Genomic DNA, 17,293 nt, shown 5'->3' on the forward strand with positions numbered 1-17,293 from the left:
GGAGGTGGAAAACAAGAGTTCAGCACAGACTACGGCACCTCGCTGTGCCCCCTTGAGTTTATGACTTTCTCATTTTGGGATCCAAATCCATCCCCCTGTAGGACCCAGCCTAATGAAAAGGTTCTTCTTCTGTGGTCATGTGGGGACCTACTGTAGAAATAGCAGTTGAAGGAGCAATAGCAACAAACAAACTCCTGTAGTTTAGTATTCAAATGGCTGACGGGTCTAACTTGTGTTAAATCATATCACGTGGCATGGGTCACCCGGCTAACTCTGCAGCTGGCACAGATGCCATACTGTATAATAAACACACACACAGATGATGTTGGGTTAAATATGGAAACTGAGGCAGTGTTTCTGACCAGCATAGCTTTGTGGTTGAGGCAGTAGGCAACAGTCTTCCTGTGACACACCCTGGTCTTAGCACTGGGGGCTCATTTAGACTACTGATACAGTGGAAGTCAGGCGTATAATGAGTACGCCCAGCCATGTGTAAAGTATATACTGTAGATTACTGCCTCCAAAACCACCTATTGTTTGCTATATGTAGAGTTTGTAAGCCTTTGTTTTAATTTAATGTTTTAATTTACTGACTGATTTACTGACTAACTGGATTCCCGACAGACTGTCCATGTGCCCAGGTGTTTTATTGTAGTTTTGACAGACTAGCTCTGCACTGTGAAAATATTTTTTTAAATGTTTATGAATGCCCCCATTCGAGACGGTTGACTACAACGTAGCCTATTACTTAAGCGTCTGGCAGTGTACTAAACTAGTTTGAATTCCACTCAAAGAACAGGGACTGCTTTGTGTCTCTAGGTAATTACACATCTGAGCAGACAGATATAACATGCGGAGTTCCCCAAGGCTCCATTCAGGGGCCTCTTCCACAGGCCTGCACTGGCTCAGATAGATATGGAAAACAACAAAATAAGTTACTATAATTATGCAGACAACATTCACATTAATATTACCATATCACCATGGGACTATGGTCCAATACAAGCACTGTGCATTGAATAAATGAACAATTAGACGTCAGAAAAACTGAGATAGATTTTGGGAGCCAATGAGAAACGATTCAAATTCAGCATGTGTTGTTAAAAAACAGTCATAAATCTTGTTGTAATGGGCTCATTAAGAGACCTACTATCACCTTAATATATCAAGGGTTATGCTTATGTCTCAGCGGGATTTGGAAAACTTGCCCATGGATTTGTCTTTAGTAGACTTGTCTACTGTAACAGTGTTTTTATAGCTACAGCTGATTCAGAACACTGCTGCTTGAGTCCTCACTAAGACCAAGAAAGTAGATCACATCACTCCAGTTCTGGTGTCTTTACACTGGTTCCCTGTCTTTCAAAGAAGTTTGAATCTGTTGGATTATAAAGCACTGAATGATTTGGGGGCCAAAGTACACTTCTGATCGTTGCTACATTTGGCACGTTTCCATTTAGGTAAAATGTGGCCCCTGGGAAAATTTCAAGGCACGCCCTCTCGAAAACACAGCACTAGACCACAGGATAGAAGTGTCTACTCTCTACTTCCCTGCTTTTAAAAATGCTGCGTGTTGTTGTGGCGTCGAGCACTACCTAAATTACATCCCACTTAGTTATACAGTTATATTCAATCAGCAACCAGGCTCTTAAGACTCAGGTCTTGAAAATCAAGGCTGAAGACTTTTGTTTGCAGCAACATCTTATTAAATTAAATAGTTATTATGCTATACCTGTCTTATTATATATGAGCTTTTTTTAATTTTTCTATTCTCTTGGCTCTTCAATGAGTGTTTTTAATAGTTTATGGAAACAGTTTTTGTGTTGTTGCTGAAATGTTTTATATTATTTATATAGTCCCTTGCCTTCATTAGTTATTGACTTTGCCTTGAGAGCAAAACTTTTTTTTGGTGTATGTCCCTATTTTCAACAGTCTGTGAAGAAGAAGAAGGAAGTTTCCCTTCTGCTAATATACATCATTCAGGAAATACACTCATCACTAATCTTCAACCTCTTATCCGGGGTCGGGTCGCGGGGGCAGCAGCTCTAGCAGGGGACCCCAAACAACCCTTTCCCGGGCCACATTAACCAGCTCTAACTGGGGGATCCTGAGGCGTTCCCAGGAAGGTGTGGAGATATAATCTCTCCACCTGGTCCTGGGTCTTCCCAGAGGCCTCCTCCCAGCTGGACGTGCCTGGAAAAACTCCCTAGGGGGAGGCGCCCAGGGGACATCCTTACTAGATACAGTTAAAAAACAATGATGTGTACGGTACTCAAATATATCACCACACTGATTATAAATGAGCTGCAAACATATTTTTTTATGATGCTTTTAAAACACAAAACAATCTAAACGATAACGATGCTGAAGAGGCTGCTTTAACACACTCTGCTCCCATTGGACAAGGGAACTGTGACGGAGACGTGGTGTAACAGCACATGAAACAACTGCATCTGCTCATCATCTGTAGTTAGTGAGGGCCAGGCAGGTGATAAGACCTGACTTGTAGTCGGCCTTCCAGTTCATCTCAAAGGTCCTGGATGGGTTTGAGGTTAGGGCTCTCTGCAGGCATGTCCAGTATTTCCCACACTTACCTTGGAAAACTATTTCTTTATGGATCTGCTTCTGTGCATTGGGGCATATGAAGAGACCTCCACTAGCACTCTTTGCTCTAAAATATTATTAAATGTGAAACTTGCAAACCATGAAACTTGCAAGAACCTTAAAAGACAGCAATTGACCATAAGTACACATACTGTTTTATGTAGTGCAGCCATTCCTGCTCCCTTGTGGTAATGAATAGATAATCCAGCAGATGGGGCTGTGGAGTTATGTTTGATTGTAGGCTGCATCTGTTTGAGGAAGCTGACTGATCTCACAAAGAAATAGAAAACTGTCCAGAAAGTTGAAAAACAAAGCTGGTAATATTTGACTGCAGATGTCTGTAATGCATGTTTGTGATAATACCACTATGCGCGCTGCCATCACATAGGTTTGGGTTCCCGATGGACTGCTTTGTTGGCTGCAGATCAGGAAAAAAGGGTTTAATTATGCATTGATATGAGTATAGTACCCAGGGGCAGTCGTGCAGGAAAGAAACTGCAATACCTTGAAGGTCTCAGGATTGATCCACTTTGCAGCAAATGAGTTCTCTCGCATCGTCCTTGAGCAGGACCTTGAGCAGGACCTTGAGCAGGACCTTGAGCCCTAATCTGCCATTTCAGCAATGCCGGAAAAGGAAGATCAACAAAGAGGAAAGACATGTTTTGCATCGGGCAGGGATGTAAAGTGTGCTGTAGATGATAAAAGGAGACTTGTAAAGATGTTGATGAGACCGATAAACACTGTGAGCGGAGGGAGGCTGGCTGCTGCTGGCACCGAAGATAATCTGGCATTATAGTTGGAAGATGACACAACATGACTCTGCAAATTCTCCTTCTGGCCATTGGTCAGCTGAACTCCCAGATGAGCTGATGACTCCTTGGATCTGTTCCTGTGTCTGGGTCTGTGTTTACATACAGATTGCCTCCTTGTGGTAGAAAGTGTCATTGCGTGTGTTTTTATCATCTGTGATTAAAAAAACAACAACTTTTGTTTGTTTAGATGCCCACCAGAGGTCAGGCTCAGGCCTTGCAGCTGGTTGACCTTCAGTGTGTTGCTCAGGGGCACTGGGATGGATGCGTGCCATCCCAGGGTTTAACTCCAGGTCCAGCGGCTAGTGTGATGCCTCCACAGGACACAAACCTGCGGTCCAGTTCAGTTCACATCAGATTTTCCCCTGACCATAAAAGAAGCTAATAGATGTAGTCGTTTTGTTTATTGTGGTTGTCATATGTAGGACTTCCCTTTAACTGTGATGCAATAGGTTGTAATATGGTTGTCGTACGGTTGCGTCAGGCTTGAGTTAAAATTGATTTTGCCCTGTCACTTCCTTTAACCACCACCCATTTCCATCTCTTTTCCTCTCTCACTCAATGTGTTCCTCCTTCTCTCAGCTCTACCTCCATCTCTCTGATCTTTACCTCTCCATTTCAGCTTCAATCTCCGTCTCCTCCTCTCCCAATTTACCAGAGTTTGGTAGAAAACTGTTATTATTAAATGGTGACCATTAATGAACAAGTATTTTGGCGATTTGATTTGATTTGTGTCTGAGGTTGAGGTAAAAAAGGTCTATATTGGGTTGTAAAGGCATCGTAGGTGACATATTACCATTGTTTCAGTTGCATTTCTTTGACTATAATTCAGCGTATAGTTTGGACTACTGTTTAAGCTTCCCCTACTATTTTTAAATAATCCCCTATTTTCTTTTCCAGGAGTTCATGAAGTTGATTTTGTGGATAATACTTTATAAAGTTATGATGTCTTGATATACATTACATCATATACACCGGTTCACATGTCTGCTTACATCTGATACACGCATGTCTTTCTACATCTCACGCCGACGATGTTCTATGTATCTAACTGTGACTTGTGTGTGTTTAACTTGTACTAACATCTAGACACTTTCCTCTCTGCTGTTCTTCGTATCTAACTCTGTGACTGGATTCTAACCTGTACTAACACACTAACATCCTGACACTTATTCTAACCTGTACTAACACACTAACACACTTATTCTACCTGTACTAACACACTAACATCCTGACACTTATTCTACCTGTACTAACACACTAAAATCCTGACACTTACTCTACCTGTACTAACACACTAACATCCTGACACTTATTCTACCTGTACTAACACACTAACACACTTATTCTACCTGTACTAACACACTAACATCATGACACTTATTCTACCTGTACTAACACACTAACATCCTGACACTTATTCTACCTGTACTAACACACTAACATCCTGACACTTATTCTACCTGTACTAACACACTAACATCCTGACACTTATTCTTCTTTTACACTTCATTTTGTTGATAGGTTAAAATGTTTTTGTGTAGTTGCACTGTCGTTATTTGCTGCTCTGTGTGCCTTGAATTGCCCCCCGGGGACAAATAAAGTTTTTTGAATTTGAATTTGAATTTGAATTATATTCTTAATATTGATTAGATTGTTTTTGTAATAGATTGATAGATGGTGATACAGTATTTATCACTTTCAAGTTCCCATATTGTAAAAAGTGACACGTCTATGTCTTTTTGGATTATAAATCAGGTTGAGGTGCTAAAGTATCAAAACACTCAATCCACGGAGAAATGCACACAGTCCGTTTCTTTAAACGAGCCGTCAGGACTTCTGTACAACTATCATGTCACGATGTCACAACTATACTATATATAGGTAGAAAAGTGCTGCTACAGTGATCTACTGCACTGTGTGATGCACTCGGTAAGAGCCACTCTGATTCAGGGTGGTCTACATGATTAAACTGTGGGACAGCTGTAAATCACTTCACAAGCTGTTCTTTATTATGGTTTTGTTTTGACACAACTTGTTTACTGTTCTCTTGTTTATTCCTCCGTCTGTTTGTGTGTTTGCGTGCAGCCATGGCGGAGTTAGACCTGAGTCTGAGCGACGCGCTGACGGACAGTGCTCCCCAGCAGGGCCCGGAGAGCCTGGTGGAGAGGGACTTTGTTGCACAGCTGGAGGCGGAGACCTTCGAGGATCAGGTCGGGGAGACGGTTGGAAAGACAGACTACGTGCCCCTGCTGGACAACGACGACACCAGGGCAGGTGAGACTGATATGATGGGGCCCAGTGGAGCACGGGTGATGTATTAATTATCCATCATGACGACAACAACAGTAATGAGAGAGAGGGGATGCTGCACAACGCTGACTGAGCTGCAGTAGATGATGCCCATTTAGTGTTCTTCTATTACCGCAGATGAAGAGAAGCACACGTTGTATTGATACAGTCAGCAGTTAAGTGGATTGGAAAAACACAGGAACATTTATGAGAGAAGACTATGAGACAAAAACACAATAAAGCTGCTGTCTCTGAACCAATCACATCCTTCCCTTCTCTGAGGGGACTATCAGGGAAACCAGGACATGGTGGCAGAGGTGAGCAGGCATGATTGAGAGAAAGTTATGAATGGGACCAGATGTAGACAGGTGAAAAGCAGAAAAGGAGGAAGGATGAGACATGTCTTCTCCAGGAAGTCTCACCCAGGAGCAGTTTACGTCATGATAGATTTGAAATCAGCTTTCAGTATTAAAGAACTTCATCTCCTGAAGCAGCAGGTGATCATTGTCTGAACACAATTATGTTTACCTCTGTATCTGATCCCATCTATCCTGAACATGGTGAGAATATTTGTTATGTAACATGAGCTGCAGCTGCACCTAAATGACTGATAGTATCCGGACACTGGCTGCCATTTTGGATCTACCACGGTGCCATTCACTCAGCTCCAGGGAAGATAGTAGCCCCCAGATGAGCAGAGTATCGGTCACTGCTTTGCATATCCCAGACCACTGATACAATTTGGGAACTTTGCAGGAAAATGTAACCCAACTCTGAGCACTTCCTGTCAAAATGCCCCACCTGCTCCAGTGCAGGTGCTCAAGATTAAGTAGTTAGTGTATGAGGATAACCCTCCCCCCCAGTGCTGACAGGAATATGCCCTTGACTAGGTCATGGGCCTCGGTCATTGTGCTTTAAAGAAACAAACAAAATCATAAGCCCTCCTGGTAGCTCATTAGCAAGAGTATGTGCCATTGAGTGTGTGCTAAGTCCATCCTGCAGTGGTCAGGGTTTGAGTCCGGCCCAGGGCCCTTTGCTGCGTGTCATCCCCTTTACCTCAATAGACTTTGTAAGAGCCATTGTTCAGTTACTGTTGCATTCATGTCTGATATTTTATTATGCCTCCGTGCCGGCGACAGCAGCGACTATGCATGAAGTTTCCGCGTCATCCGTCTGTGTGTCCATCCAATTCTCGTGAAAACAATATCTCAGGAACCCCTGGAGGTTTGTTTTTTTCAACCGTGGCAGAAATGTCCATTTAGGTTCCTGGCTTTGGAGGTCAAAGGTCAAGGTCACTCTGACCTCACTAATCACAAAATTAGCATTTTTTGCTAATTTTGACCTCATTTCACACAAATGTCTACAAGGATAAGTGAAGTGATGACATTGCATATCAAAAGGGTCAAAGGTCAACTTCACTGTGACATCATAATGTTTAATAACAGAGGGGGAGACAGTGTAGAAGAGATAGGTACAGAAGCACAGATAAGTTTATAGGAAGGTAAGTAAACAGATGGATCTCACAAACAGCCGAGTGAACCGGATAAAAGAAAGTGACAGTTAACCGGGGCTGACTCAGCTCTCGGGCATGTTTTGGTAACCCAGACACTTTGGTCAGACAGTCAGACTGTGTGTGGGCACTCGTCAGTGACAGCAAGCCGTAGGACGGGCCGTGGGCGGTGTTGTCAGCGATCAACTGTGGCACGCTGCGTGTCAGCATGTCTGCGTTTGTCCAAATGCCCAAACAGCGGGGAGAGGCAGTCCGCAAATGATTGTCCTCTGTCAGCAGGACGAGAGAGCGCTGGATGGATGAAGATTTATTTTGTTTGTCTTTTTTTTCTCACCGGACTCGTTGGTTTGGTGCCCTGATGCACACGTAATGTCCACGCGTGGTGACCGATGTGTTAGACGAGTGTCCCGTACCTGTTTTTGATCAGTGTGTTCGTGTTGACACAAACACATCGCACCTTGTGTCTCTGTGTGTTCTCGCATGTAGTTTTGGGTTTTTGCATTCTTATGTTATTGTGTATTATTTTCATATTTGAATATATGGTTGATTGCTGTCAGTAGGTCGTGGAAGCGCACTTACCTCACAACATTTCTTTATTTTGTATACTATCAAATGAGTTATACATATTCATATAACATGTGTATTTGTTTAGGTATTTATTTATATATTTGTTTTTCAATTGAATAATATTTAAAGTTAAAAAAAATCGATGGTTAAAAAGTTTTTTAAAACTCAGTGAATGCATGAAGTCAGTGAGTAATCATGTTAAATAATCGTGATCTCAGTAGGGACAAAAATAATAGTGATTAAATGTGATTTTCCCCCCCACCCCACCCCATCCATGGTCAAGCAGCCCGAACGTGTGCAAGTTAGATAAATATAGTTCAGTGATTCAGCAGTCAGTTGTCACAATCCCAAACTGACACCAGCCAATACGTGCTGCCCTCTGCCTGCCCCTGTCTGACCAACACACATGCCTGCAGTACAGTGAGGTGCCCTTTAAAAAGCCTTCAAAGTCAGGGCTAGTGGTTTCCATTTAACGCCAGGCCCAGTGCATCATATTTCCAGTCCATATTTGCAGTTTGATTTCCTATCTCGTCAAGCCATCAGAACTCAGATGGTTAGTAATGTGTCTGCTTGTGTGTGTGTGTGTGTGTGCAGACGCGGGTGCTACGTTGGAGAATGGAGAGCAGGAAGCTCATGGGGTGCAAAAGCCTGGTAAGACATATCCCACAATTCCCTCTGCTGTCGGTCAATCTGCTGAGGTGGCCGCCTCTTCATCCTCATCCATCGGCCGTGGGCTTTTTTTTAGTCTGCTCTTGTCTTTCGACTTTTTTTTAACTTCCTTTTTATTCTTCACCTCAGTTTGGTTCTCACTGTGTGTGTGTGCGTGTGTGTGCGTGTGCGTGCGTGTGTGTGTGCGTGTGCGTGCGTGTGTGCGTGTGTGTGTGTGTGTGTGTGTGTGTGTGTGTGTGTGTGTGAAACCGAGTATAGGCAATAAAATCCCTCGTCAGCTGTCTCTGTATGTTAGCAGGAACAAAAGAAATGTGGCTGCAGAAAAAAAGAGGAAATAATCTCAAACACACACACAATAAAGCTGTTAAATCTGTGTGTGTCTATTCTTAGTGTTAGTAGTAGCCTTTGAGAGCGGCATGTGAGCTGCTCTCACTGCTCTCTAACATCCTTTCAGTGTCCTCTTAAGTACAAGGCTGCTTCTCTCAGAATTACCCTAGACCTTCAGTCTGAGTAGGTCAGTTGAGAATAGGGCTTAAAAATAACGATGAAAATTATTATTTACCCAGGAAACCGTTGAAAATGTCTCAAAGAGATACTCTTTTCTCTACTCTACCTCATTTTAAGGCAGGTTTGTATCGTGGACATGTGGCCATTGGGTTCAGATGAATGTCGGAGCTCTTTCGTAACAACACGTGTTATGTGTCGTTTGTGCATTTCGGCAGATCTCTGATGCTCCGCAGACACAGGCCAAACACCGTTCATCTAAACGCAATGCCCACATTACCGTGACTCATGCCTGCATTAAAATGGGTAAAATATCTATTTACTGTACTGTGCCCCCTACTTAGAAAGGATCTAAGGGCGCACTCACACTGTCTATCCGTACCGTGCCCCGTACTTTAGGGTCCTTGTCCCCCCCTCCAGGCCCGTTTGTACTCACACTACCTAGGCCTCGGCGCAAATGCTTCTTGCTGCCTATACGTCATCACGCCGTAACACGTCACACGCATTGATTGACGTCATCACGATGCGTCGCTTTGTTTACAAATCTTTCCATAGACCTCTGAGTTTTTGTGCGTCTTGTCGACTGTTTTTGAATATTTTCATCGACCAAATCTGCAGTAAACACTCCACCTCCGCATCACACCAACGTGAACCTTTCACCGCCATTGTTGTTAAATGTCCGCGCATGGTCCCTCCTTCTTTTTTCTATGTTCCAACAGGCGCACACGAAATGACCTCAGAACCGTAGGCCTCGTGCTCGTGCTCGTACATGTACATGTACGTGGCCGGCAAGCGTACCGTGCGTAGACGCTGGTCAAAGGAACTAGACTTTAGCCGTGAAAGGTGCTCGGGCACAGTATGGATGGACAGTGTGATTGCCCCCTTAAAGATTTGATCAAAACCCTCTTGTAATTTTACCCTGGCCATATACCCCACTTCACTGCCATGTAACGAAGCCTCTAATGATAAAATGTGAGATAAATTTGACAGATACTTTGACCGCATAAAGATCGAAAACATGGCGGCTAAACTCAATTGACCAGAGAAGTTTAAGAAGTATACAGTCTTTTTGGAGACTAGTGATCATAAGGTGCTGAATCTTTAACAATGCATCATATTTTACACATTTATCATATGACGGCTGGTCTTGATTAGACCACCTGTTTTTCATCTTGCCCCCCCTTTATCAGTGCGGGAGGAGGGGTCACAGTATAAAGCCTGAACAGAAATCAGTTCAAAGATGTGTTCAAAGGTGTCACCCGCTGCAACTTTGCATAGCAGCTCAGGGTGAGAGCTAATCATCAAGACTTCATTTCAGTCAGCTGTGAAATGCAAAGAAGGCCATTTGCACAGTCGTTGCATGACAATGAATCATTATTGACAAAGAAGAGATTGCCAAATTGTTGCCCTGATGATATCAATTGCACTCTTTTAAACAAGTGGAATCACACGGCCATTGAAGCTCCCACTCAGCAGCTCTTTTGTTGTGTGAGATGTAAATAAACCCTTCTAGTGTCTCTTATCTCTTATTGGAGATAATTAACCTCAGAGAGGAGACGCAGCTCTGGAGAGGAACATTTATTGTGTCTAATGAATCAGAGCTCCATCCGCCCTGCTGGCTGTCCGCTTACTGATATAGACCTAGAGAGGAACTGTTTCTTCTGTGTGTGTGTGTGTGTGTGTGTGTGTGTGTGTGTGTGTGTGTGTGTGTGTGTCTGTGTGTGCGTGTGTGTGTTTTACGTGGGGTACATTTTTAGAAATCAGCTCATCTGATTATTTTCAAGAGTCTGGTCTCTTTTCCCACCTCATCTCTCAGCTTTAACAGAATTGCTCTGTACATACTCCTGTTTCCACTTTTTTTGTTGTCACGCAGCCGTTCCATTTTAATCTGCGGAGCTGCTGCGCCGCATGTCTTTAGCAGAGAGAGGATTGTGCATGGGTGTATGAATTGGTATGTGAGGTCTCCTCCACTGACAACAGACAATCCCCACAGCTGCACATACTGTATCTGCAGTGAGATCACCTTCAAATACTAACTCATTATAATCATTTTTACATGACCAAGTAGCAGGCTGAGTTTGTTAGTGACACTTAAGGATCTGCTTTATGCCCCACCACCTAAGAAGGTAAAACTAAAGCGCGCTTCGAAAAATAAGGTCGCACATACACTGTCCATCCGTACCGTGCCCAAGCATGTTTCTAGTTCTAGTTCTAGTCTAGTTCGTTTGACCAGTGTGAGTGCAACCGTACCACGGCCCGTTTGGGAGAGGTGGGCTTTTGTAAAGCACGTTTGCACATGTACGAGCACGAGCATGCGCAAGTGTACGAGCACGAGGCCTACGGCGGTTCTGACGCCATTTTATGTGCGTCTGTTCGGACATGGAAAAGAGAAGGAAGGACCATGCACGTCCCATATCATTAACACTAGTAAATCCAGCCTGTGCCCAGTGTGTTTGCTAGTTGCACACAAAGTAAAATGTATGTTTGCTATCATGTCACGTCAACGTTACTGATGATATGAAAAATTCACTTCAGTTTTGAAGATTAAAGAAACCGTTTTCAGACTTTTTGTCAGTAAAAGCAGAATGAAATGCAACAAACCAGTGGTGCTTAAATCTAATATAGCTAAAGCTCCACACACCTGGTGGCAGAGCAGTGCCAGTGTTTATTTGTTTTTTTTGGTGTGTTGTGAACCAACATTTAAGTTGTGTATTTGACTTGACAGCAAGCAGCTGTGATCCGAGCTGGTTTTCTTTACATGAACGTAACTCACCTCGACAACCTTTTGGAGATGTGATGTCCACCCAAACTGTGAGTTCCTGTCGCTGCTCCTCTTCATCTTCATCCTCTTCATCTACTTCGACTCACCGCTCATATCTGGACTGCACGGAGGAGCTTTGGCAAGTCAGATCAAATAATTCTGATGGACCATGAAGTGCGAAAAGGCCGCCACATAGTTGACACTCCACACAGTTAGAGGTTTCGTTGCCCCTCTCAAGGGCCTCGACAGTGCCCAGAGGGTGAGCTGGCACCTCTCCAGCCACCAGTCCACACCGTATCGGGTCTGCGTTGCACTGAACCGGCGTCCTAATCTATCCAGTCCTTACAGACCGAGCTACTGCCACCCCCAAGAGCACTGCCAGTTCTAATGTTTTTGGAGCTTGAACTGATACCAATATCTTTATTGACTCTGCTTAACTTTCCGATTCCTGATCAATTTCCGTTGTGACAAAAAAGTCTGTCTTGCTCAACTGTTTTATTCTCTGAGTCTGAACACAGCGTAGATGAAATGAGATGTGAGATAGAACATGTACGGCTTTCTTTTTCATTGAGATTTTAAGGTTTTGCAAGCTAACGTTATTAAAACACCACACTTCGGTCCGTTTCGTCCTCTCCACCATGACTCTTTCTTGTTGCTAAGTTTCCAGAAGCGTCTGAATTTCATTGTTTTGCAATGCGCACCTGTCAGAAAAACGATCTGGCATTGATAAAAGGAAATGATACGCTCAAAGGTGTACAACTCCAGTTCTGATTCAAATTTGTTAGCGGCCCTTAATGCCCATCCCTTATGTTATGCCACCATGATGAGGGGGTTGGAGGAACACCAGCCCCCTAGTCTGTCACTCTACTTTATTATTAAAAACAACTTTAGTCTTATAAAGACTCAACCTGGCACTTGATTTCCTCTGCCAGTGGATACAGGTGCACTGCTGGAAGGATAAAGCTGTAAACGCTGCCCACTGCCATCCTTTATGTTCTGTGTGCAGACCATTGAGACGACTGGAATCTTGTTTGAATGGATGTTGGTGACAGTGGGAGGAGTGATCAGCATGTAAATCAGACCTCTGCGTTGGCATGTTCGCCGCTTAGCTGGCTGGCTGTTTGCATGGCATGGGGTAGCTTGTGTTACCATGGCTACAGAGCTGTACTCTATATGTGCATGTGTGTTTTGAAAATGAGAGAAATACCGTAGGAAGGATACTCTGTTTGTGATTCGGTTAAACTATCTCCTCACACTGCAGCGCTGTTAGAAGAGTACAATGCGAGGTGTGATGTAATAGTTTCCAGTGGGCCCACTTTAGCCGATGAGGCATCTGGCCTCGTCGAGGTGCACTGGATCCATTCATCACTGTTGTTCCAGCCCAACCCCAGGGAGAGGGCGCAGGCGGTATAAGTAGTAACTGGGTCAGAGAATTGGGAACATAAGCTGAATCCTGACAGATGTGCGTATGTAAGAGTGTACTGTATGTGTTGAGATGCTACGTGCTGCACCCCCGACGCATGACGCTTCCGCATGGCATGTAAACACAAGTGTATGTTATGAACTATCTGCCCCAATATTTGACCAACATAAGATGCCGGTTAGCGTTAAAGTCTAGCATATGACCTTCAGAATAAGATAGAGTTGGTGTTTTTGCATGTTGGTCAAGTATTTGACATTTGTTAGATGAGTTGGATTTTTTTGACAGCTTTACTAACCTGCTTTCTTCCTTTTCCCCCCCTCATCCCTTCCTCTCATCCTGTTTTTTTCTTCTCGTCCCTCTGCATAAACACATTATTTTACATTCATGCTTATTTCTTTTTTCTTTCCGTTATGCCACTTTTTATTCTCTCTATTTCTGGACGAACCATCTTTTGTTTTTACTCTTTCGGCCCTTCCTCTTGATTTCTCATCGCCTCTTTTTCACTCCACTTCTCTTTTCTCCCAGTTATTTCCCTTCTCTCCTCCCTTCCCAATCCCCATGCTTCAGAGGACTAGAACCCGCCTCCATCGCCATGCCGACTGTCAATCAGCTGTGCTTCTGCTTCTGTGCACCTCCTCCCTCTCCCTGTGCAACACACACACGAACACACGCACACGCACACACACACACACGCACCAACATGCTGTTCCTCCACATAATGTGTTGGCACTCTGTGGTTCACCCCGCTCAGAAGACTGGGTGTCTCTGACACACAAGTGTTTTCGGACATACACCAAATCACATTTGAAATTGTTTTGACGAAAGTTTTTGTCCGTAGTTCTTCTTGGACTAGAAAGATCACTTAGACTTATATCACTGTGTCCAATCGGATGTTCTCTCCTTGTCCTTTTCTCAATCAAGTAAATTTAGATACAAATTGAATTCAGCTTTACATATATAAAAAACCCAGAGATCAAATCATGCACACCTGTCTCACGATCACACTGAAGCAGACAGTACGTTGATAGGTTCACATCACACACACGCACACGCGCACACACACACACACACGCACACACAGACGCACAACTGCACAACTGCACAGACACCACTCAGCGGCCAGCCCTTGTCCTCATGTCTGAAAGTTTTCAAATTGAGTCGCCAATGCTGCCAGCCTGATCCGTCAACACCCCAGAAACCAGCCCACATTTGCACACAAACACACAAACAAAAAACACTTCGACCCGCCCGAGGACTGTTTGTATTTCTTTATTTATTTCTGTATATATTTCCTTTTAATGAATTGCTTTGACGCTTCAGCCCTCTGTGCTTTGAAGGTCACCTCTCTTCAACATCTCTGAGACTATTTATCTGCTTTGCACTTTGTTCCTTAGACCAAATAGAGACAATCATTAATGTGTGTAATGGATGTCCCCTTCGTCTTTGAGCTGCCTTTTATTCCATTACCCTGTAATCTGATCATTGTTTATCTTAGTTACTCACTTCTGTGTTTACTTACTTTTAACACTATGTGTTTGTTGTGTTTGTTGTACTGTATATTGTAATTATGTAAGCAATAAAGTGATTTAGTCAGTCAAACATTTTAGTTCACTGGAATCTAACTTTGACCTTGCCCACATGCACATGGGTGTTTTTGTAAAAGTGGCTTTTTCTGTGCGTTTTGACCTTGGTTTGTAGAAACTGTGTGAATGGTGTCATGTAGAACAGGGAAAACAGGGTCTTGGCGTCGTAACGTCAGAGTTTGGGCCATTATCTCCTTTGCGAGGCGTCACAAATGAGGCCACATATCCTAAAATGGTGGACAGGGTCAAAATTGTCTGTTTACTTACACTTAAATGTACAGTTACTCTTCCACTGGAGGAACAGAGCCATCTAAATGCGTTATGGAGTGATTGATGAGTCATTGCAGTCTTCTGCAGACTTCTGATCAGCCAACATAGCTTTAAGGTTAGGGTTAGGGTTATATCGCTGCCTGTTGGTTTGGCATGAGCTTGACAGCGCTTCAGTATGTTTTTGCGTTTTCTTTTGAGAATGAAGGAGAAACCCCTGTTTACAAAAGTACTCGTTAACGTGTGGAGTAGGATTAGAATTCACATTGACGTTCCCGTTAGCCACATGCTAGTGCAACAAACTTACCGTACACAGGTTTTTGCTGTCATGTGATCAAAGTGTCTGTTTTCATTTGAATTACTTTCCACCAGAGAAATAATCCCTGTAAAAACAGTTGACAGGGTGCTTTATGGATCCAAAAACCAGGATGTTTCTAGAAAGACAAATAGGTTTTTACTTCTTTTGTCATTCTTGAGTTGAAATGGGAACTCCATTCACCTCCAATATACAGAATTAGGATGGTGGCCCTTTAAGAACAATCTGTGAATGAGGTGTAGTAGTGCGGCCTGCCAACCGGGCTGTTTTCTTCCATGAAATAACAAGTCGTTGGTCGAACAGAATGAAATCTCAGAGTGTGATTTGCACACGAACACACTTCCATCTGTGTGTACATTTAGAGCAGGGACAGCACCGATCATTCACTGGTTGTAACTGGACAGAGGACTTCCATAGAGATATGTTCAGAGGTCAAAGGTCGAGGTCAGCTCCATTCACCACAATTATTGAGCAGCCTGCAGTGTGATGAACTTTGTGTCATTTGTTAATTTTGTTTATTGTATTTTCTAGATGCATTGAAGCATCCTACGTGTGCATCAGTGTTTAGATCCAGCCTCTTTGATGTGTCTGTCCTATCTCAGAGTACTTTTATAGACGTGCCTCTCTCTGTTGTCTGCCCGCACTTTGTGCTAATAAACCAATATATAACACACACTTACCTGGTTTTTGGCGTTCTCTTTCTTCCTCTAACCAGCCTGAACTAAACCTCTTCTCCAATGTCTAACTGCTTTTTTCCTTCTCTTGATTGCTTTCTATTCCTGTCCCTCTCAGCCTTTCATATGACGCGCAGTATTATTTCCTTTTTCACATATTCTTATATCCTAGCAGCATTCTCAGAGAACAAGACTCTTAGTCATCCTGGCTGTAACCTTTGAAGGTGGTGGATTTTTACAGTGTAAAGCTCAGAGATTAGTGTTTTTGCCGCAGGGAAATGAGTTTCTGTTGCTTCTGAGAGCTGTGCCTCTTTCTTTACAAAGATCATTTATTGCTCCTTCCCTTTTTTGAAAAGAGAGGAACCAGTCATTTCTTTATCCCTCTTTCCATGGATTAAAAATACACATATAAAAGAAATAAAGGGAATTCTGTTTCCAGCTATCAGCATTTTTATAGCTTCTCTTCCAGAACCAATGGCTGCCTGGGTTTCAGTCAGGTTTCAATCATGAAAGGAAATGCACTGAGTAAAAAGGGACAGCATGACATAAGCCGCTCATTTCTACAGCCTGCTACAATGCATCATCATCAGCGTAACTGAAACGATCTTCACATAGAGAAATCAGAATCAGACATACAAGGGATTTCATTTCACTGCGCCTCATTCACCACTATCATTAAGTTTTGTGTGAAAATTGTTTTCAAGAAAAGTCTAAGTTGGATTCATGTCGTCTTCTTAAACAGCAGAATTGTTCGTACCTCTTCTCTCAAATGTTCTCTCAGTCGATCTGTCTTCTTTACAAAAATAACGCAGAAGGATTTACCAGACTCCGGAGGTGACATATTCACTATTAATGGTTCTAGTTGATCCTCATTAACAGGTTAATGCCCCGCTAATCCCCATAAAATGACAAGAGACTCCAGGGTCGTCCACCTACTGTACGAGTTCTTAGGCTAATTCATGTTTTCCACGTCTGCGTGTTTGCAACGGTCCGCGTGGCATTAATTTTGTCATCTCCTCAAGTCCAAAAGGCTCTGTGCAGAGACTGCAGCCCAAAATTTGTGACACCGCAGACTAGATGCTTTTGCAAGGCTGCAGGAGTCCACCTCTGTACTGGAGTATGATCAAGGCTTAAGAGTACACAGTCATGCAAGAGTTCTGTAGTGTACTGTACTTTGGCACCGTGGTACTTTGAGCTAAATGCTAACATGCTCACTAGAGTGTAGATAGCCAACCTGGGATGGGCCAGGTTTGGACAAAAGAAGAAAAATGTCTCGATTTAGGTAGTGTTTGGCCTGCTTTATGTGATATTGAAAGT

General features: G+C 43.2%; 1 protein-coding gene across 4 annotated transcripts in view; it reads left to right on the forward strand.

The window, feature by feature from the left end:
• LOC310963615 (uncharacterized protein) overlaps nt 1-17,293 on the forward strand; it is a 108,213-nt gene that overhangs the window by 25,402 nt on the left and 65,518 nt on the right. For all 4 annotated transcript variants that reach the window (XM_083936495.1, XM_083936497.1, XM_083936496.1 and 1 more), the window contains exons 2-3: nt 5,499-5,687; nt 8,374-8,430. In XM_083936495.1, coding sequence (XP_083792621.1) covers nt 5,501-5,687; nt 8,374-8,430 — 244 coding nt within the window. In that variant the 5' untranslated portion in view covers nt 5,499-5,500. The remainder of the gene's footprint in view (nt 1-5,498; nt 5,688-8,373; nt 8,431-17,293) is intronic.

The sequence above is a fragment of the Echiichthys vipera genome (assembly GCF_963691815.1).
Source record: "Echiichthys vipera genome assembly, chromosome: 21".
Taxonomy (NCBI): Eukaryota; Metazoa; Chordata; class Actinopteri; order Perciformes; family Trachinidae; genus Echiichthys; species Echiichthys vipera.